Source organism: Cherax quadricarinatus, chromosome 1 (assembly GCF_038502225.1).
Source record: "Cherax quadricarinatus isolate ZL_2023a chromosome 1, ASM3850222v1, whole genome shotgun sequence".
Classification (NCBI taxonomy): domain Eukaryota; kingdom Metazoa; phylum Arthropoda; class Malacostraca; order Decapoda; family Parastacidae; genus Cherax; species Cherax quadricarinatus.
In genome coordinates, this window is record NC_091292.1 from 5,334,583 (window position 1) to 5,357,757 (window position 23,175).

The 23,175-nt window shown below is 36.0% G+C and overlaps 3 protein-coding genes across 12 annotated transcripts in view; 1 reads left to right on the forward strand and 2 right to left on the reverse strand.

Moving 5' to 3' along the window:
- LOC128686577 (protein MIS12 homolog) overlaps positions 1-14,601 on the forward strand; it is a 27,413-nt gene extending 12,812 nt beyond the window's left edge. For all 3 annotated transcript variants that reach the window (XM_070089061.1, XM_070088972.1, XM_070089006.1), the window contains 3 exons: positions 461-550; positions 3,702-3,842; positions 10,808-14,601. In XM_070089061.1, the coding sequence (XP_069945162.1) occupies positions 461-550; positions 3,702-3,842; positions 10,808-11,074 (498 nt within the window). In that variant the 3' untranslated portion in view covers positions 11,075-14,601. The remainder of the gene's footprint in view (positions 1-460; positions 551-3,701; positions 3,843-10,807) is intronic.
- Positions 1-23,175, reverse strand: part of LOC128690837 (uncharacterized) — a 480,921-nt gene that overhangs the window by 113,820 nt on the left and 343,926 nt on the right. The gene's annotated exons all lie outside the window — the stretch shown is intronic.
- The window catches only part of LOC128686305 (golgin subfamily A member 3), a 60,932-nt gene continuing 50,841 nt past the window's right edge, over positions 13,085-23,175 (reverse strand). For all 5 annotated transcript variants that reach the window (XM_053773141.2, XM_053773169.2, XM_053773155.2 and 2 more), the window contains one exon: positions 13,085-22,184. In XM_053773141.2, coding sequence (XP_053629116.2) covers positions 22,079-22,184 — 106 coding nt within the window. In that variant the 3' untranslated portion in view covers positions 13,085-22,078. The remainder of the gene's footprint in view (positions 22,185-23,175) is intronic.

Below are 23,175 nucleotides of genomic sequence, written 5' to 3' on the forward strand. Positions count from 1 at the left end.
TTCAATAAAAAAAATCACTTGGTAGTTGACTGTTTGCTTGGCACTCAACCAAACAAACACGATCTGCCAGAACTTCGCTGTAAACCATTTTGTGTTTCTTTGCATTTTTTTTTATATTTATATAAATAAGTCACCAAGGGGCCTATGAAGATTAGTGATAACAGCCAACCAAAAAGAATATTGGTTGGGAAAAATTCGTTCAGCACTTGAACAGATTGACACTTGAACAGCCTTCTGGAATGAATTAAGTTCGAGTACCAAGGTTCCACTGTATGTGGTGGAAAAATTGAGTATCCCTTGCATGTTTAGGACTCTGTAGTGTAATAGTATAAATAGCAATAATAAATATCAATAGTGTAATAGTGCAACAGCATTTTACAAAAAAATGCAGTGATAAAATGTGAATAAATGTTTACAAAACAGACAAATTGATTAATGTGATAAAATGTTTGTTACTCAGTTTCCTGAAGAGATCCTGCCATCAGAAGGTGTTAACATCCTGCGCCAGCACACGGATAACACTTTTACCAAGACATTTCAGAAGTTTGAGGTAATTTTTTATTTGATATTTTGGACTTGAGCATGCATGAATTTAGAAGTACAGCCTCTCCTCACTTAGTGACGTACTCGTTTAGCGATGACTCAGACTTATGACGGGCTCTCTGACCAGTATGCATACCTAAATGTATATTAGTTGGTTTCCTCAATTCTATTTATTACAATACATGTACAGTACACTACTGTATAAACATTTAAAAATACACCAGAAATATTATAAATGGTGGAGAGGTGACATTAAAACAATATCAAAGATGGTTGACACTAATCCACTACCATTATAGTATACTCCTCAGCGACGCATTCATTTACTGACGTGGTCTTAGGAATGGAACTCCGTCGTTAAGTGAGGAGAGGCTGTAATGACAGAGATTTAGAGAGTTTAGGAATTGTGGAAAATTGCATTTATCTGTATGTATCATTATATACATAACAGTAAATAACAATGATAATTATTATTTATCAGTTAGACAAGTAGGAATTTGGGACACCTAGGTCACAAAAATGTCCCCCTTCAATACCTACCACTGTCATATCCAAAAGTTGCTCTGGACCTATTAATTAAATGAAATATACATACACCAGGAATACTGGTAAATATATAAATTTGTGGGCTCTATATTAAAAATAATAAATGGTTATATATATACACAATTACATAACAGAAGGAAAATATATCTTAATATCACTCACCAATTTGACTGGAGATTAATGTGTATCATACTCAGAAAACCTCACTCTAACTAAATCTATGAAAATAATGCTGGCCAGAATTACACACAAATCTAGAGAGCTTATCTGAGGTTCCTGGAGAGGTCTTGTCCAGTCGCCTGATATCTCAAGTTATGCAGGAATGCATATCCACCAATTTCGCCTCCTATTTGAGAGGTGTCAGCACAATTTTAACCTCTAGAGCACGAAAAATTCTTCCCCATTCACCAATGTTTCTAATACAAATTCAAAAACCAAGATTCAAAGGTTCAAAGTTTATTCTCTATAAGGATTACAATGCTGAGTTTACAGAAATTTGGTTATTGTTTGGTTTACATGTAGTAAAATTGAGATTACAGAGTGTACCACTAGAACGCTTAGCATGGCTAGGCATTTCGGGCATACTTAGTTTTATTCTTAAATGTAAAATATTACAAATTATGAGGTAAGTTGGTATTATGGCTAAGTGACTAAATACTATTTTGTGAGTTTAGCAATGTGAATGCTTTTGTTTTGGCACAGTATACAGTTTCAGTATTGGAGTATCACAGGATTCATTATTTTAAGACTGAGATTAATATTTCTGTTTATGGTCAAATGAGTGAGCGAGTGTAAGTGTGAACCACCAGGTGGTATTCGTGAAGTTAGTTGACGGGGTGTATCAGGGAGATAAGATGTTTTCTAATGGTAGTTTTGAAGGTGATGAATGTGTCTGCAGTTCTAGAGTTCTCAGGTAGGGTATTCCAGATTTTAGGGCCTTTGACATACATTGAATTTTTGTAAAGGTTTAGTCGGACACGGGGAATGTCGTAGAGATGTTTGTTTCTGGTGTTATGCCTGTGGGTTCTGTCACAATTATCAAGAAAGCGTTTAAGGTCAAGGTTGATATTAGAGTTTAAGGCCCTGTAAATATAGATTGCACAGTAGTAAGTGTGGATGTACTGAACTGGGAGTAAGTTTAGATCTTTGAAGAGTGGGGGGTGTGCTGCCAGGGATGGGATTTAGTGATTATTCTTACTGCAGCTTTTTGTTGGGTTATTATTGGCTTTAGGTGTGTTGCTGCAGTTGATTCCCAAGCACAAATAGCATAGGTAAGGTATGGATAAATAAGTGAGTGGTATAGTGTGAGAAGGGCATTTTGCGGCACGTAGTATCGTATCTTGGAGAGGATCCCAACCGTTTTGGCCAGTCTCGTCTGCCCAGACGCAGGCTTTCCATTTTCTATGACATAAATATTATTAAATACAGTATGGCCATCTATTTACATATAAATACTGAATTTCTGGAAAATATATACAGTATTTTCCACAGGAATTTTGTGATAACTTTCAACAAAGTCTTAATCAAAACTTTTAATAAATTAATTATAATTTAATATCCAATGCTGATGTTTCAGTTAATTGATATGCCATATACAGTATTAGTCAAGCAATAAAATCACAGTAAACAGGTGATATCACAATATGCAAAATAAACACTGAAAAAAATAGTGAATTTCTGAGTGCCTTCATGATTTCTCACAGTTCCTTTATAATGTGAGAAATCATGAAAGCACCACTTGAAAATTCACTGTTTTTCTCATATTGGTTATTGTCATATACATGTACATATTTTAATTTGCTTGACATGGGGATGCTTCCCGAGACAAGGTTGTGTACTGAATAAATTCAGTATTGTGGTACATATTATAAGTGGGCTAATCATAGACCTTTTCAATCCCTTTACTAATATTATAAAACTGGTTGCCATTTGTGTTGATAAGGTAAGTAAGCAAGTGTTACACCAAAGTATATCTGGGAAACTTCCAATTTCTGTAGATTTGGCGAACAATGTTGCAATGGTAGGTGATAGCACATGAGCAGATTTCTTATACATGAAAGGTGGTATATTGGTTTAGTTTTTTGTGCATTTATTATTGAAGACCCCTGTAGAATTGTTTTGAAATAGGTACGTATAGTGCTTGGGTGATTATTCCCAATTTAAGAGATTATTGGTGACATAATCTTAAATTGGGATTGGGATTTAAGGATTTTGCTGTCCAAGTTTTATCCTATAATCAAGAAGAAATTTCAATAAACCTTCTCAAAACACTACACTACATATCATGATTTCATCTAAATTCACTTAAAAAAAAAAATTAATTTTCTTTGTATAGCTTGAAAGCCCTTGATATTATTTTATATAAATCTAAAGAAAAGTCCTTAATGAGCAAAATTTGGGTAGTAACTTCAGCAGGTTTCCACAATCTGCTTGCTAGGCTCAGAGCAGTGCTCCTACCAGCCCTCAACCTCCTTGCTAATTGTCAGGAAATCATGTCTACTAGATAGCAGTTTTTTAATATTTTTAAAAGTTTTTATAACTTAAGAATGCTGTACATAAAGCACATGTATGTGCAAAAAGTTCTACATTATGTAATTTTGCTTCTGTTTCAGTCTCATGTTTTAGAGAGTGTGATGAAAGTCCCCCCACACATTATTCTGCCAACTGATATTGAACAAGCAACACCATCTTCAGTTTCAAATATTAATAATATAAAAGCAGACATTGAAAAATTGAAGGTGCAGTTGAAAAATGTAAGTATCTATCTTATTTTCATCCACTGCTTTATGCTAAGAGTTGACCCATTGTGTCATTTTGTGCAGTAACCTGAGAAGGATGGACAATGAAAACTTTATTCAGTATACATATTGTATATTTTGCTGTGGGAATGTTGTGTGGATGGTTTATAAAACTTTTTTTTTTTTTCCAAATACGATTTGGAAATGGATAGCAAGAGTAACATAAGAGGGGCCTGGAGACGTGATTAATGAACAGAGAAAATGTCATTTTAGTGCCAGGAATGTCTGTCTTGTTTATTCTGGACCCAAATATGATTTTTCCAAATATGATTTGATCATTTAACCCTTTGAGGTTCGAAAAATTTTCAAAAAAAAAAAATTATGAAATGGTAGAGAATCTTTTCCCGATGGTAATGACGCCAAAAGTATGAAATTTAATGGAAAACTTATGAAATTACGCTCTTATCAAGTTAGCAATATCGGCTATACAGTGGTCCCTCGTTTATCATAGTTAATCCATTCCTAGAAGTGCGATGATTATCGAAATAGACGATTTTCGAATCGATTTTCCCCATAAGAAATAATGTAAATACAATTAATCCTTTCCTGACACCCAGAAGTATTAAAACAAAAATTTTTTTTACATGAAATATAGATGTAGTACATAAACAGTACAATGGGACATGATGAATGAAACATTAACAGCATAACACTTACCTTTATTGGCGATTTTTCTTAGTGTATGGAAGACTGGAGGAGGATAAGATAAGATAAGATAAGATTTCGTTCGGATTTTTAACCCCGGAGGGTTAGCCACCCAGGATAACCCAAGAAAGTCAGTGTGTCATCGAGGACTGTCTAACTTATTTCCATTGGGGTCCTTAATCTTGTCCCCCAGGATGCGACCCACACCAGTCGACTAACACCCAGGTACCTATTTGCTGCTAGGTGAACAGGACAATAGGTGTAAGGAAACGTGTCGGAATTTCCACCCGCCGGAAATCGAACCCGGGCCCTCCGTGTGTGAAGCGGGAGCTTTAGCCACCAGACCACCGGGCCACTGCCACCAGATTGGATTAGTTACTGTTTGGAATGGGAATCCCCTTCCATCAACACCTTACGTACCAAGTCCTTTTCTGGGGTTACTTCTCTTCTCTGTTTCTTAATGCCACTAGGACCAGCTTGAGAGTCACTGGAGTCCTGTCTCGCAAAAAAAGTGTCCAGAGAGCTCTGTTTCTGGCGTCTCTTTAAAACTTCCCTAAAATAGGCCAAGACTCTGTCACTATACAAGTTGCCAATATGGCTTGTAACATCCTTCTCAGGGTGATGTTTCTCCATAAATCTTTCCATCCTACTCCACATTTCAAAAATCTCCTTAATTTCTGAAGAAGGCACCTTCTTCCATCTCTCTTCCTCCTCCTCTGCAGCAAGATTCTGAGCTGCGATCTGTTGCTGTTCCTGCTGAAGCTCTTGCAGCTCCTCAGTAGTTAGCTCTTCAATGTGGTCCTCCACCAACTCTTCCACATCCTCCAAACTCGCATCCAACCCCATGGAACTCCCCAATGCCACAATAGAGTTCACAACTGACATAGGCTCATCAGGGTCAGCCACAAGCCCTTCAAAATCCCTCTTGTGGACACAATCTAGCCACAATTTTCTCCAAGCAGAGTTCAAAGTCCTGGTAGTCACTCCCTCCCAAGCCTTACCTATAAGGCTTATGCAATGGAGGATACTGAAGTGTTCTTTCCAAAACTCTTAGGGTCAAGTGAGTGTCTGAGGTCACATTAAAGCACCTTTGAAACATTGCTTTCGTGTAGAGTTTTTTAAAGTTTGAAATGACCTGCTGGTCCACACACACGTACGCCACTTTCATATTGTTCAGTGATGTTTTTCTTAAATTCAATCGTATATCTCACCTTCTTTACCAAAGGATTGGCACTAGGAGCTTTCTTTGGAACCATGGTAGCTTATTTAGCACTTGCAAGCACTAAAATGAATGGAATATTATGAAATATTTTGTATGAACACATGAGGGGACCGTTGCTCACTGTTAAACAATGGCATACTGGCTGGGAAGGGAGGCTGAGGCGGCTCAGAGCCGTGAGTACGCGTCCAGGATGAACGACGATTAGCGAGTCAACCTACCATTTGCGAGCCAATGTTTGGACTAAAATAACACGACGATTTCCGAATAGGATGACTATCGAGCCCAACTATTATCAAGGGACCACTGTATTTATGCATTGGCGATTTTGCCTACTTTGAGGTCTATTTTTGGCCAATTCCATTGTTCCAGTCCACTAAAATCATGGCTATTTCGCTAGAACTCCGTTTGTTCTATCGATTGAGTACAAGAAACTGCCCATTTACTGATTTCAACTACCCAATAAAGTGGTCAGGAATTGGCAATTTGGCCAATTTCACATAAATTTCAAAATAGGGTCTAGAATAAACAAGACAGACATTCCTGGCACTAAAATAATGTTTTCTCTGTTCATTAGTTACATTTCCAGGCCCCACTTATATTACTCTTGCTTTCCATTTTTAATTTTTATTCTCACAGGAAATAAAAGATTTGCTGTTATATTACTGCATTATTGTAAAAATGGTACTAATAATATCAGCCCACTTGTGAAAGAATATTAGACTCACCAGTTGACGTGTATTGGATGCGTGGCATGATTTGTTTACTCTTGAACATCGGTAAAAATTGAACATTTCTGCTACTTTGAGCTCAGTTTCAAGATGTACTACTTTTTGTTGTGAAACCAGTCAAAATCATTTCAATTTCTCTAATATATGTTCCATTCTATCAAATGAGACCAAGAAAACGAGAATACAACCATAAATACCTTACAAAAATACACTGCAAAGTCACTGTTTTGAACCAAAACCACTGTCGGAGTTTTGTTTTTCTCGTGCGCTGCGTGCTGCAGGATTTTTTTTTATACTGCGCACACTGACCATGCAGACCCATTCTCTCGCATGTAGGCCTACCAGTTTTCTCCCGCTCAATTTACTGGCACTAGAATTTTGGCGCACTAAAAGTATGGCACCAACCCTGGCTCTCAAGCCGCACATGTACGGCACCGACCCTGAAAGGGTTAAGAAAGATCTGATTGTGTAGATAATATTTTCTTATTAAAGCATGGTATGTTTTAGGGTTAAACATGCAGGATAACAAGTATATCCTTCTACTTCTACTTAGGTCACACTACACATGCATGTACATGCATGTATATACATACCCATCTGGGTTTTCTTCTATTTTCTTAATAGCTCTTGTTCTTTATTTCCTCTTATCTTCATGGGGAAGTGTAACAGAATTCTTCCTCTGTAAGCTATGCATGTCATAAGAAGTGACTTAAAATGCTGAGAGCAAGGGGCTAGTAACCCCTTCTGTATAAATTACTAAATATAAAAAGAGAAACTTTTGTTTTTCTTTTTGGGCCACCCTGCCTCGGTAGGATACGGCTGGTTTGTTGAAAGAAGAAGAATACCAAAAATACAAATTATGATGAAAAACTTAAGGAATTTTGAAGGTGCAAAGTTGGAGGTATGGGTCCAGTTTATGCATCAGCAATTTGCTCGGTTAGACCAAATTCTAGCTGTTTTGCTACTATGCCTTCTGTTTTATTGATTGAGCAAAAGAAACTGCCCATTAACCTATCAGAGCACAAGTTAGTAATTTGGCCAGTTTTACACAATACTGTATTAACCCGTAAACGGTCCAAGCAGATCTACGTTCACATGTGCAGTGCTACAAAAGTAGATCTACGTTTTTTTACATATTTTCAAATATAACAAAAAAAAAAGTAGATCAAAGTTTTTTTTACACATTTTCAAATGTAAAAAAAACAAAAAGAAGATCTACTTTTTTTACATACTTTCAAAGTTGAAAAAACATATATATACATTTGGACCGTTTACGGGTTAAAAAAATAAAATTTAATAAGTCCAAAATAAACATTGTAAGCATTCAAGCCACTAAAACAACCTTGCATCTATTCATTAATCATATATAAATGGTGTATACTGTAATGGCCCTATGAACCTCAGACATTCATCAATGTAGTGCACCAAAATTATCCCTTCATTTTCTTGTACTTTTCACACTATCAATCACTGACATATTCAGCATTTTTATAAATACACATAGGGTAAATGAATGACTGCTAGAGGCACAGCAATGTGTAGTACAGTGAAATTATTGATTACAGTGGACCCCTGGTTCGTGATGCTATCGGTATCCGATAAATCCGGTAACCGATGCATTATATCGCCAAAAATTTGCCTCGGTTCCCGTTACAAAACCCGGTATGCAATACGATTCGTACGAGACGTGTCCAGTGTTTACAAGCCAGCCAGTGTGCGTGCATCTAAGGATACATTCGGTACATTCCATATTATCCATATTATCACTGTTTTTGGTGCTTGTTTCTGCAAAATATGTCACCATGGGCCCCAAGAAAGCTTCTAGTGCCAACCCTTCAAGACCGAGGGTGCTAATGACTATTGAAATGAAGAAAGAGATAATTGCTAAGTATGAAAGTGGAGTGCGTGTATCGGAGCTGGTCAGGTTGTATAGTAAACCCCAATCAACCATCTCTACTATAATGAGCAGGAAAACGGCAATCAAGGAAGCTGTTCTTGCAAAAGGTGCAACTCTGATTACGAAACAGCGACGGCAAGTGTTAGAAAATGTTGAGAGACTGTTATTGGTGTAGATAAATAAAAAACAGATAGCAGGAGATAGAATCTCTCAAGCGATCATTTGTGAAAAGGCTAGGCAGTTGCATGACAATTTGGTAGAGAAATTGCCTGCAACTAGTGGTGATGTGAGTGAATTTAAGGCCAGCAAAGGTTGGTTTGAAAGATTTAAGAATCGTAGTGGCATACATAGTGTGATTAGGCATGGTGAGGCTGCCAGTTCAGACAACAAAGCGGCTGAAAAATATGTGCATGAATTCAAGGAGTACATAGAGGCTGAAGGATTGAAACCTGAGCAAGTGTTTAATTGTGACAAAACAGGCCTGTTTTGGAAGAAATTGCCAAGCAGGACCTACATTACTCAGGAGGAAAAGCTACCTCAAGTCCTAATGGAGGAGGATTCCCCTTCTAAACAATAGGTTCAACACACTCCCCTCCTCCCATCCCATCAATCATCACCAGATCTTCATTAAAGGTAAGTGTCAATTATTCTATTGTTATTATTCTGTTATTGTTGTTATTGTAATTATTCTATTGCATTAAACTTAATATTTCATGTGGTAAAAGTTTTTTTTTTCATACTTTTGGGTGACTTGCACAGATTAATTTGATTTCCATTATTTCTTATGGGGAAAATTGATTCGCTTTCCGATAATTTTGGTTTACGATGAGCTCTCAGGAATGGATTAATATCGCGAACTGGAGGTCCACTGTACTAGCCTTCTTGTACTGCCTTTTAGCTTTTTTTTTTATTTTCCCTCCCCTAAATTTGCTCATAAATGAGCATCACTGCATGATCGAAAAAATGCCGCAGTTTTTCAACTATAGTGGAACCTTGTCTTAAGAGTGTCCCAATATACAAGTTTTTTGAGATATGAGCTGCCGTTCAGTTGATTTTTTGCTCTGAGTTATGAGCCAGCATCCGAGTTATGAGTGAGCTTCCCCCGCAACCCACAACCCGCACACCTCGCTTGTTTATCTATGGTTTATGCTTTAATTCCATTGACATCATCCTCTTTTTCTTCTCAGCACTGTCGTTTGCACATACTTTAAGACCCATGGAGAGAAAAAAGAAATTTGGCAAAATAACTGTACAAAATGCAAGCAAAACACTAGAGAAATGTTTCCACAGCAAGGTAAACAGTGCACTGAGTTGGCGGCATTCTGAAGCTCCTCGTTGTTTTTATTATTAATTTAAGGAACTGAAGCTCGCTCATTATTATTATTATAATTTATTATTATTATTATTATTATTATTATTATTAATTTAGGGAATTGGAGCACAGATCCAATTCCCTAGATCAAGAGCCCCTCACCAGCGTGTTTTCCTTATGAAACTAGTGATCTAGTGCAGTTAGCCTCACAAACACTCCGTTTTCTCTTATAATAAGACCTTTGAAGGGGAAGCATGGTCAGTGGGAGCAGGAATGGCTGCCATCACTCATCACATAATGGCATATTTTATTCATCTGGAGTATATATCATGTTTGTTATTTGTTTATTATGTCAGATGAATTTTGATAGATAAATAAGCCATAGAGTTGATATTAGCGTCGTATTGAAGTGCATGTATTTTGTCCTGCCTCCCGAGAGCAGGAATTCTACTGGAAAGGATTAATGGCATTTCATTTAATTTAAATGAGAAAAATTGATTTGATATACAAGCAAATTGAGTTGCGAGATAGGTCACGGAATGGATTAAACTCATAAGTCAAGGTTCCACTGTATCTTGTAGTAAAAATATACTAATAGATCACATCTTAGACTGTCCATTGTATTCCTAAGAGAGGGTGGAAGGAGGCCAATTAAGTTAAAAAAAATATTGGGGCAGTCTAATTGTTGCTGAAACTGAGGTACAGTATTTAGTGATGCAGCATTGGCTATTATTGACATGGATTACTGAACTGTTAACAAGATAGAATTTCAAATTTCAAGTGTAATGCATCATAGGAGTGATTGTTTCAATGTTGAAAATTTTTTGATGGGTGGCATTCCTTATACAAAAACTTCTCTTCTGCTGTTACCATGGCAGATTGATCAACAAGATTTTATAAGTGGTTTGAATAATTATAATTTCTCAGTCACTTCTATATACCTAATCAGTGATTTAATGCTTATTTTATACAGATCAGTTCCTAGCTGTTTTTTAATAACTTCTTAGGTTTTCACAATTGTTTGGTACTGTATCCCACTGAGGTGTAATTTAAGTAAGAGTTTGGTTACACCAGAACTGTTTAAATAATATAATAAGTATATATTGATGTTTGCAGGAAAAATACATGCAAGCAAAGTTCAACGAGGAACTACAGGACATCAGTTTGGTTTTAAAGCAACAGCAAAAGGTCCTTAGTGATACTTTAAATGGTCCTCGAATTAGCAACATTGAAGAGGCAAAAGAAAAGCTAATTTTCATTAAGAATGCAGAGCCAGAAATTCAGATTACTGCTGAAAAAGTTGAGAGGGTTAAAGAACTTTTAAAAGTGGATGTTCAGAGTTCAGCTGAAATCCTACAAATGGAGATTTTGAAATTGAAATAAATAGTATAATGAAAATCATTTTCTTCTGCCTTGGCTTTTCATCATTACTGGAAAATCTCTATGCCTTAGTGTGACTAAGTTACCATTTTCTGAGAATTTGACTTGAATTTTTGGTGTATTAGCACCATAGCTATATAAATGCAACAGATTGACAGTGTCCCCACTAAAAATAGCATATTGAACAGACTGTTCTTGTCTGAAGCTTTATTTAGAGTTGTGTTACCTCGTCAGCTTCTTGCTGGGTGTTTCATCAGGTACATAACAAATGCTTGGAATTTTGGCATGCCCATTTTCTTTGATGCATTTGCAGATATTATCATATCTTAATGGAAGCAAATAGTCTTGTTTTTAATTATATTGAATTTTTTTTTATTTTTTATTAACACATCGGCCATTTCCTACCAAGGCAGGGTGGCCCAAAAAAGAAACTTCCATCATCATTCACTCCATCACTGTCTTGCCATTAACATCCCTCCTTCAGAGTGCCAGCACTGTACTTCCCATCTCCAGGAATCAAGTCTGACCTGCCAATTTCCCTGAATCCCCGAAGGGATTCAGGGATTCAAGTCCTAATAACCATTTGTCTCCATTTGCTCCTGTCTAACACACTCACGCACGCTTGCTGAAGTCCAAGCCCCTCGCACACAAAACCTCCTTGCCCCCTCCCTCCAACCTTCCTAGGCCGACCCTTACCCCGCCTTCCCTCCACTACAGATTTATATACTCTTGAAGTCATTCTATTTCCTTCCAACCTGTCTACATGTCCAAACCATTTCGATAACCCCTCCGGATAATAGTTTTGGTAATCCTGCAGGAAAGACTATTGAAAATGTCATCAAATACAGCCAGTACTTAAGACATCTTATGCTGAATAAGAACATACTTCATCATTTAAAGTATGGTATGTGTACTGTATTTTATGTGCTTAAGGTACAGAATTTCTTGTGTAGCATAGGTTACATCCCTGGAAACCTGGGCTTTCAGGCATGGTAGGGAGGAGCAAGAAATCCTGAATCACTGTAATGTCCCAGGGAGATTAAACGTAGCACTGAATGAGTGCACTAGTGTCTAGCCTTTTCCGTGAATGACAAATAATTAGCTCTTCCTTTCACCTTTTCACTATTGAACATGCTTTTCCTTTTTTCAAGGAAAACCTCTGCTTTGTTCTTGATCACTCTGATCATTTTTACACTGATGGCCTTGGTTGTTTATGGGTAACCACTAAACCCAAATGGATCGTACAGTACCTGGAAAATGAAAGACAATCAAGTTTGATCCAAAAGTGGAGGGTAGCTCCATTTCCCAGGATCTTTCTTCTTTTTCATTGGTCTAAAAGAGCAACTGTGGCCATATTTTTCATGTCTGAATTATGTGCATGTTTCAATGATATCTGCACTATTACTAGGTTCACCTTATTTGTCAGTTGTAATCCCATTGTCTTTTGCATTCAGCATTGTATCTTCAATAAGCACAAATGTTTGTCAAGTCACTAGCCGTTGTGTTGAACTTGCAGACACTTCTGCACATTCCACAGGGCTTGATCATCCCATTTCCTATAGGTGGTTTCCCAATCGTGATATAGCATTTCCAAGACCACTGGCAGTGTCCTTGATTAGATTATATAAGCCACAAAAATGCAGATTTAATGGCCTGAATTGGTGATCAACAAGGTGTCATTAATTAAACCTCAATTGGGCATCTGACTAGCCTCTCTTGTTTGTGAAATTATATTCTCAACTGCACATTAGACATGCCCCTTGCCTCTAGCCATCTAATAGTAGTAGATCCAGTGACAGGTATGCTGATTCAGTTATCTGTTGTATGGCTGTTTATGGAAAACTCAGCATTTCACCTTTGCTTTATCCAACATAAGCAGTATTAAATTACTCATGGAGATTTACTAAGTTTATTGAATACAAAAATAGAGTATTTCCCATTTATAATAGTTTCCAGTGATAAAATTTTTTTATATATATTTTCAAAGACTAGGAATAATTAAAAGGCACCTGGTGTAAGTAAAAATATTGGCTATATTTATAATACTATATTTAACAGAATTTGCATAATTCTATATAAAACAGACAACATCCAAATAATCAGACTAGTAGTACCTCTAGTATGAAAAAAAAAAATATGCAGGAAGTAGCAGTCTTTATAAGAGGAAGAGATAGATACACAAATCTGAAAAATATCAACTTGCACATCAAAATAGCCTGTAGTATTTATTTTTTTTTCATGCCACTCTTGGCCAGTTTCCTTTCAGCTTAGCTTCCTAAAATTTATAGGCGTTATATGCATTTAAACACTTCAGTAATAAACAAATTACTATTTTTCATGTCACCCTTAAAGGGCAGTGCCTGGATGCTAGTGTAGGGCTTATGATCAGAGGAATTTGAGCTATTATACTTTCACTCATATTATACCTAATTACCTCCCATTCTCCAGGCAGTGCATGACCTCTATGGATAAAGAACTTCCATATGAACATAATACAGATGTGACAAAACCACACAACGTTTCTAGAAAAACTGTTTAACCAAGACATGCAGATATTTGAATAAAATTTATTTATAAATACTGTAGTTCAGCTGCTGCTAGTCATGTCAAACAAAACAGCAAGAGCCTTGCTTTTAGATAAGTGGAAGCCGAGATAGAGCTATTAATAAAAATATATAATTATGTATGCTTAAAAATTCGCAAATGGGCGAAATTACTTACAAACATTATCTCTTGGTACACAGTAGGATTTGAACCTACACACTGTGTACAGAGATAATTTATTACAACTAAAAGTACAACCCCAGTAACAACTCTAGCACATTTTAAGCTTTTTCTTTATAACTTTTATAATTTTCAGGAACTATTTTCTCTGGCTTTGGCATTATATACCCTTCAATGCATTAGCAATGTTGTCTTATAGTGCTCTCCACCCCACCTCCCATGAAAAAAAGGATATACAGACTAAAGCATATGTGAAGGTGCATCTAAAACTGGTAACTATTTATATTAACAATGAAATACTTATGTGGGAACAAACGATAGTGTTGACTTTAGAGGAAACAGAGATACTTGCCCAAGAATTTTATACTGTATGCTTGTTTAGCTGTCATGCTAGCAAATTATTAAATTATTTTTAAGAGTAAAATTAGCTGTTGAAATTTGTATATATTATTGTATGTACTAGATCCAAATTCACAATATACAGGGTAGTGCAAGGAAATTACAAACATCTATGTTGAGCCATACAGATTTGGCACAATGTAGTATATTACTATTACAAATATTTGTAAATAGCATAGGTATATACAGGTTTTGTATATTTTAATGGTAGAATATACTGACATGTAAACAAAAAAATGTGCAGTTTATGGCATTTTATTGAGAAGGCATTTCACCCACCAGGGCTTTTATTAATTCACCTGGCAATTCATGGCAGATGAAATATTTCTGTGAAATGATATATGTAAACTGCGTAACATTTTAAATACTCATATTGTAATAAACACATGGCACAATGCCACTAAAAAGTAGTTTTTTCTTTACCTTACTGGGTTATATATATCAGTGATAATATTCACAAGTACTAGGAAATTAGGCAATTTTTGTTTCCCGTAAGAAACTGTTTTCTGTTATGCATTACCAACATTACCAAATATTAAAATTATATGCAAAGAAATGCCTTTGTAACTTCAAATAGTGTAGCTTTAAAGTGCAGCATAATATTACAATAGGCATGTGTACATTTGAGCTTAGGGGCATACAATAATTATTATATATACAGTATAGAAAATGTAGTAAAGCTCAAACCATTAAATCTTAATATGTTAGGTGAAGCACATGCACTTGTGAGAAATCTAGGGCAGTGTAGTGGGATGTGTATATTGATCAAGTCCGTAACGACTTTCCTATCAACATCCATCACAAAATTAAAATTCCATTTATGTTGTAATGCAACCTGCTAGAACATGTCTTAACATGTGGGGAAAACTACAAGTTTACCATACAGCATTTAAAATATCAAGATTTGGAAGTGTTCCTCATGAATATAATTTCAGGATGTGTAGTATTTCGAGATACTTCTATAGAAATGTTACTCTCAAAAACATGTTTCATTCTCTGTACCCCTTAATAAAAAATGCATACCTGTCCATCTAAATATAAAATTAAACCTTTACATACACAAATTTAATGTAATTAAGTTTAAAACAGGTAGTTTAACCATATATCTACATTTATCTCACAGCGCTGCATGACCCTTGTGGGATGAGCGTTTAGTTATTATTATAATACATTCATCTCAGCACTGCACCATCAACATGGGTTAAGTGCATTTTTATGAACATACTCATAATAAATTAATAAAAATATTTAAAAAATAGTTTTAAAAATGCAGTATTAGAATGTGGGGCAGAAGTTTGTGGTCATAGGAGGGTGGGGGCAGGAGGAAAGAGGAGTGATTGGTGGAATGAAGAAATAAAGGGTATGATAAAAGAGAAAAAGGTAGCTTACGAGAGATTTTTACAAAGTAGAAGTGTTATAAGAAGAGCAGAGTATATGGAGAGTAAAAGAAAGGTGAAGAGAGTGGTGAGAGAGTGCAAAAGGAGAGCAGATGAAAGAGTGGGAGAGGCACTGTCAAGAAATTTTAATGAAAATAAGAAAAAAATTTGGAGTGAGTTAAACAAGTTAAGAAAGCCTAGGGAAAGTATGGATTTGTCAGTTAAAAACAGAGTAGGGGAGTTAGTAGATGGGGAGAGGGAGGTATTAGATAGATGGCAAGAATATTTTGAGGGACTTTTAAATGTTGAGGAAGAAAGGGAGGCGGTAATTTCATGCACTGGCCAGGGAGGTATACCATCTTTTAGGAGGGAAGAAGAGCAGAATGTAAGTGTGGTGGAGGTACGTGAGGCATTACGTAGAATGAAAGGGGGTAAAGCAGCTGGAACTGATGGGATCATGACAGAAATGCTAAAAGCAGGGAGGGAAATAGTGTTGGAGTGGTTGGTATTTTTGTTTAATAAATGTACGAAAGAGGGGAAGGTACCTAGGGATTGGCGGAGATCATGTATAGTCCCTTTATATAAAGGGAAAGGGGACAAAAGAGATTGTAAAAATTATAGAGGAATAAGTTTACTGAGTATACCAGGAAAAGTATATGGTAGGGTTATAATTGTAAGAATTAGAGGTAAGACAGAATGTAGAATTGCGGATGAGCAAGGAGGCTTCAGAGTGGGTAGGGGATGTGTACATCAAGTGTTTACATTGAAGCATATATGTGAACAGTATTTAGATAAAGGTAGGGAAGTTTTTATTGCATTTATGGATTTAGAAAAGGCATATGATAGAGTGGATAGAGGAGCAATGTGGCAGATGTTGCAAGTATATGGAATAGGTGGTAAGTTACTAAATGCTGTAAAGAGCTTTTATGAGGATAGTGAGGCTCAGGTTAGGGTATGTAAAAGAGAGGGAGAATACTTCCCGGTAAAAGTAGGTCTTAGACAGGGATGTGTAATGTTACCATGGTTGTTTAATATATTTATAGATGGGGTTGTAAAAGAAGTAAATGCTAGGGTGTTCGGGAGAGGGGTGGGATTAAATTATGGGGAATCAAATTCAAAATGGGAATTGACACAGTTACTTTTTGCTGATGATACTATGCTTATGGGAGATTCTAAAGAAAAATTGCAAAGGTTAGTGGATGAGTTTGAGAATGTGTGTAAAGGTAGAAAGTTGAAAGTGAACATAGAAAAGAGTAAGGTGATGAGGGTATCAAATTATTTAGATAAAGAAAAATTGGATATCAAATTGGGGAGGAGGAGTATGGAAAAAGTGAATGTTTTCAGATACTTGGGAGTTGAAGTGTCGGCGGATGGATTTATGAAGGATGAGGTTAATCATAGAATTGATGAGGGAAAAAAGGTGAGTGGTGCGTTGAGGTATATGTGGAGTCAAAAAACGTTATCTATGGAGGCAAAGAAGGGAATGTATGAAAGTATAGTAGTACCAACACTCTTATATGGATGTGAAGCTTGGGTGGTAAATGCAGGAGACGGTTGGAGGCAGTGGAGATGTCCTGTCTAAGGGCAATGTGTGGTGTAAATATTATGCAGAAAATTCGGAGTGTGGAAATTAGGAGAAGGTGTGGAGTTAATAAAAGCATTAGTCAGAGGGCAGAAGAGCGGTTGTTGAGGTGGTTTGGTCATTTAGAGAGAATGGATCAAAGTAGAATGACATGGAAAGCATATAAATCTATAGGGGAAGGAAAGAGGGGTAGGGGTCGTCCTCGAAAGGGTTGGAAAGAGGGGGTAAAGGAGGTTTTGTGGGCGAGGGGCTTGGACTTCCAGCAAGCGTGCATGAGCGTGTTAGATAGGAGTGAATGGAGACGAATGATACTTGGGACCTGACGATCTGTTGGAGTGTGAGCAGGGTAATATTTAGTGAAGGGATTCAGGGAAACCGGTTATTTTCATATAGTCGGACTTGAGTCCTGGAAATGGGAAGTACAATGCCTGCACTTTAAAGGAGGGGTTTGGGATATTGGCAGTTTGGAGGGATATGTTGTGTATCTTTATACGTATATGCTTCTAAACTGTTATATTCTGAGCACCTCTGCAAAAGCAGTGATAATGTGTGAGTGTGGTGAAAGTGTTGAATGATGATGAAAGTATTTTCTTTTTGGGGATTTTCTTTCTTTTTTTGGGTCACCCTGCCTCGGTGGGAGACGACCGACTTGTTGAGAAAAAAAAAAAAAAATTAAAGCACAAAGTACGTTGTCTAAATTTCAAATAATTTTAATTATAATCAAGAAACTAGTAAAATAATTTTGTATGTGCAGTAGATTTTGTGCCATAATTTGAGAAAAAATATTATATTGATTCAAATTTTGTACCTAATAAAATTCACCAATCTGAGGCAATGAAATGTACACAAGTACATTACATCCAACTTGCTTTATGTGCATTTGGCTTTTTAAGTTTTAATTTTGTGGCCCAAGAATTATGAGAACATTGCTATCTTCACTACCAGTTCTTAAATTTTATGCTATTCATCAAGGGCTCTTAATCAGTTAGAAAAATCAAAGAATGTATCTCTCCCTCTAAATAATTATGCCACATAATTAACATTTTCAGGGTCCAGACTCCCAATCTAAAACTTGTCCACAGGGTCCAAGAATTTTCAAAAAAAAATTTTAATTATGAAATGGTAGAGAATCTATCTGAAGGTAATAAAACAAAAGGTATGAAACGATGGGAAATTTATGAAATTACACTATTGTGAATTTTGCTGCATCAGCGATATTTACGCATTGGCGATTTTTGCCCACTCTGACTCCTATTTTAGGCCAATTACATTGTCCCAGGTGACCAAATTCTTAGCTATTTCACTAGCATGCCTTTTATTTTATCGACTGAGCACGAGAAACTGCCCAATCAACTACCCAATAGTGATCAGAAATTGGTAATTTGGTCAATTCATGCAAATTTCAAAATAGTGTCCAGAATAAACAATGACGGAATTCCTGGCACTAAAATAACATTTCCTTTGTTTATTAGTTATGTTTCCAGGCTTTACACACTAATTCAATTTTTATTGTTTAATTCACAATTTTTATTCACACCAAAAAATAAAAGATTTACTGTTATGCAATAATGTAATAATTGTATAAATGATATCGGTGCATTCATGTATGCATGTTAGACCCATCAGCTGACATGTATTGGAAGTGTGATGTGATTTGTTTACTCTTGAACATCAGCAAAAATCGAGCTCGATTTCAAGCTATTTTCACTCCTAAAACTAATCAATATTATCTCTATTTCTGTATTATATCTTCCAGCTGCTCTTATATCACAGCTGCTCTTTGCTGATGACACTGTGCGCTTGGGAGATTCTGAAGAGAAGTTGCAGAGATTGGTAGATGAATTTGGTAGGGTGTGCAAAAGAAGAAAATTAAAGGTGAATACAGGAAAGAGTAAGGTTATGAGGATAACAAAAAGATTAGGTGATGAAAGATTGAATATCAGATTGGAGGGAGAGAGTATGGAGGAGGTGAATGTATTCAGATATTTGGAAGTGGACGTGTCAGCGGATGGGTCTATGAAAGATGAGGTGAATCATAGAATTGATGAGGGAAAAAGAGTGAGTGGTGCACTTAGGAGTCTGTGGAGACAAAGAACTTTGTCCTTGAAGGCAAAGAGGGGAATGTATGAGAGTATAGTTTTACCAACGCTCTTATATGGGTGTGAAGCATGGGTGATGAATGTTGCAGCGAGGAGAAGGCTGGAGGCAGTGGAGATGTCATGTCTGAGGGCAATGTGTGGTGTGAATATAATGCAGAGAATTCGTAGTTTGGAAGTTAGGAGGAGGTGCGGGATTACCAAAACTGTTGTCCAGAGGGCTGAGGAAGGGTTGTTGAGGTGGTTCGGACATGTAGAGAGAATGGAGCGAAACAGAATGACTTCAAGAGTGTGTCAGTCTGTAGTGGAAGGAAGGCGGGGTAGGGGTCGGCCTAGGAAAGGTTGGAGAGAGGGGGTAAAGGAGGTTTTGTGTGCGAGGGGCTTGGACTTCCAGCAGGTATGCATGAGCGTGTTTGATAGGAGTGAATGGAGACAAATGGTTTTTAATACTTGACGTGCTGTTGGAGTGTGAGCAAAGTAACATTTATGAAGGGGTTCAGGGAAACCGGCAGGCCGGACTTGAGTCCTGGAGATGGGAAGTACAGTGCCTGCACTCTGAAGGAGGGGTGTTAATGTTGCAGTTTAAAAACTGTAGTGTAAAGCACCCTTCTGGCAAGACAGTGATGGAGTGAATGATGGTGAAAGTTTTTCTTTTTCGGGCCACCCTGCCTTGGTGGGAATCGGCCAGTGTGATAATAAAAAATAAAATAATCTTCCATTCTATCAAATGAGACAAGAAACTGTGAATACAACCATAAAAATCATACATAAATACACTGCAAAATTGCTGTTTTAATCCAAAAACTTTTTTTTTTCTCATTATGCACCGCGTGCTGCAGGATTTTTTTTATATGGTGCACACTTGCCACAGATACGTACACTCATATTTAGGCCCAAATTTACCACTCGCAGCTTATGTGAGTGAGCTGAGTTCATGGCGTAGAACTACGGCACTGACCTTGGCTTCAAAGCCATAGAATTATGTCACTGACCCTGGCTTCAAAGCCTTAGAACTATGGCACAGACCCTCAAAAGGTTAAGCCACGTATTCATGCAGGGTGGGCCAGAAGTGGAGAAGTACTGTGACATTTTTAGCGGCCTCCCCAGAAGCACAGTCCTGAGCACTATGTAGAATCAATGTGTACTCAACACTTAAATTACTTTTTATTCAACACTACCCTTTTTCTTTGAGAGGAATCTGTGGCATGCTTCACTAATGAAGGGACAAGTATTTACTTTGTTTAATGATTTCTTCATTAAAATTTTGCAGTGTACGACTCCAATGGTTTTAATTCTGCTAAGAGTAAATTATTCGGCTATGAATTCTAATTCAAATTCTTAGACCTTCCAATAGTTAATGCAGTGCTAATTATCAAAGAGGAATAAAGATAATAGTTCTAATAAATGGTGAACCCTAGATGCAATGGCATCTGCTGTAATGTTTTATGCCTTCTTATTTATTTGAGCTTTATAAAAACCTACCTGTATTGTTTAGTAAAAGAATCCTGTACTTTGTAAGCAAGCAATGACTGTATACAACTGTGTCTGTGTATGATATAGTGTATATTTGCATTTTTCCTTTTCCTAAAAAAAATCTAACAAACATTAGGACAGAATAAAATACTGCATGACTATCTGCTTTGGAGATTAAACAGAACTTAAAAAAGCATACAATAGGCTAAAAAAAAAAAAAAATTCAAGTTGTGATAGTTGGAAAGAATAACCAACTTTGACTGCCACATTAGATTTCATTAGTGTGGAATCCTTCAAGTGGTGTGTGGAGAGAAGTGGTTTTTAAGGCTTGACCTGTATAAAATTTACTGCATTTCTGTTTTAAAATTGATGTGGTTAATAGATTCTTAATTCAATAGCTACCTGGTTTCATTATTATAAAATGCATATATTTTAAGTGTATAAAACACTATAAAAACTTAAAAAAAAAAAAATAAAAAAAAAATACAGTAAACACTTAAGGCAAGTAAAATATACATATATCACACTGCTACATATATAGCATTTGAAAATGAAATTAAATAAAATATATAAAATAAAACTAGAGAATGATCAACAAATTTGATTAATTTAACAACCTTCATAATTATTTATCGCATGAGGAGTGATGCTGTGGAGCACACAATTTCCTCTAGAATACTTGCCATAACAACAAGTGGGGATTGAATAAATTTTAAACATTGCCCACAAAATGGTAATTGGATAATATAGTTTTAAATATTTACAGCTTCTTGAAAAGCAGTTAATAGTTATGCTTAATAATAAACCATACCACGGGCGGGATTGAACCCGCAGTCAGAGAGTCACTTAATAATAAATAAATATCACATGGATTTTTTTTCCAGTAAAATTTGTATTAGATCAGATTTTTATATTAAAGCTCATGAGATGAAACCTATACTTATGGGTACTGTACTCTGATGTACTGGATAAATATACATGAAAATAATTATTTGTATCAACGAAACAAATCATGTATATATAACTTTCGACAGCCATTATATAAATATATACATACGGTATCTAAAGACTACATACTACATGCTCGCTTTTTTTGCACAGAAATCTAAAAAAATTAGGGATATAAAGTTTCACCACTGCAATTATACTGGTAACATTTATAAGTAATTTCTTTTACAACTAGATGCAGTTGCCTAAAATGAATAGTTCCACTCTGTGATACACATGATACAACAATATTTTTAATATCTAACAAAAGTGTCTTAACATGCTTAACAGCTTGTTTTCTAATTAAAATAAAAGAAATGATTCAACAATCTTCGAAAACCTACTCTTAGCAATACAAGGTTTCAAGTTATTAGACAATATCCGTCATTAGACTCTTGGCATCCCTGATACAACATTCTGTTGGATCAACAATTCTACTCTTGATTTCAGATTCTGCTACAACTTCTGGATTTAATCTGAAAAATCATAGTGAATGGTAGAACTTACATGAAAACATTAATTCTGAACTACACAGTGGAAATAGTAAGAGACATAACAAAGCAGTGATTCCCAATATGTTTTTCTGTAATCTTGAACTAGTGATCCACAAGACCTTAAGGCTCATTTGTTTGACAGAATGATATTTATTTTTCAAAATTTGTAATATAATTTTTAAATAAATCTGGTATTAATCAAAGTAAAAAGATTACTGAATTATAACATGTGCATATTAAGCAAGTGATTATGTTGTTTCACATGCAAAAAATATACATGTATATGTGAACATATACTGAACATAAAATGTTAAAAGAAAAATCTGTTAAAAAAAATAGAAATCCTTTAAATTCAGTGGCTCTGCTGATTTTGCATTTTCTCATTCAGTTCAGTTACTGAGTGAGAGGGCACAACACGGGTCAAACTGTAGGTCAAGAGTAGAGATCCTGCCTGTCCTGACTGCAACTAGACAAGAAAGTCCTGCCTCAAGGATAAGCATAGTATAGTAGTTGGAAACATGCTGGGATGCTTCTCCTTCATGAGAAAGAACAGGTTTCTCCAAATGCCAAGTCCAGAACTGTGTGACAAAGAAACCTCACAATGTATTTTGTATCTACCTGTGCTTCTAAATATTAGTATTTAACCCTTTGAGAGTCCAGAGGCCAAATCTCAGAGTGACAGCCAGAGTCCAAGAATTTTCAAAAAAAAAATTTGTTATTTTTTTCTTATGAAATGGTAGAGAATCTTTTTCTGAAGGTAATAAAACAAAAAGTATGAAATTTCATGGAAAATTGACGAAATTATGCTCTTGCGAATTTTGCTGCATAAAGCGATATTTAGGCATTAACAATTTTGCCGACTTTGACTCCCATTTTAGGTCAATTACATTGTTCCAGTTGACCAAATTCTTAGCTATTTCACTAGTATTACTTTTATTTTATCGACTGGATACAAGAAATCACCCAGTCAACT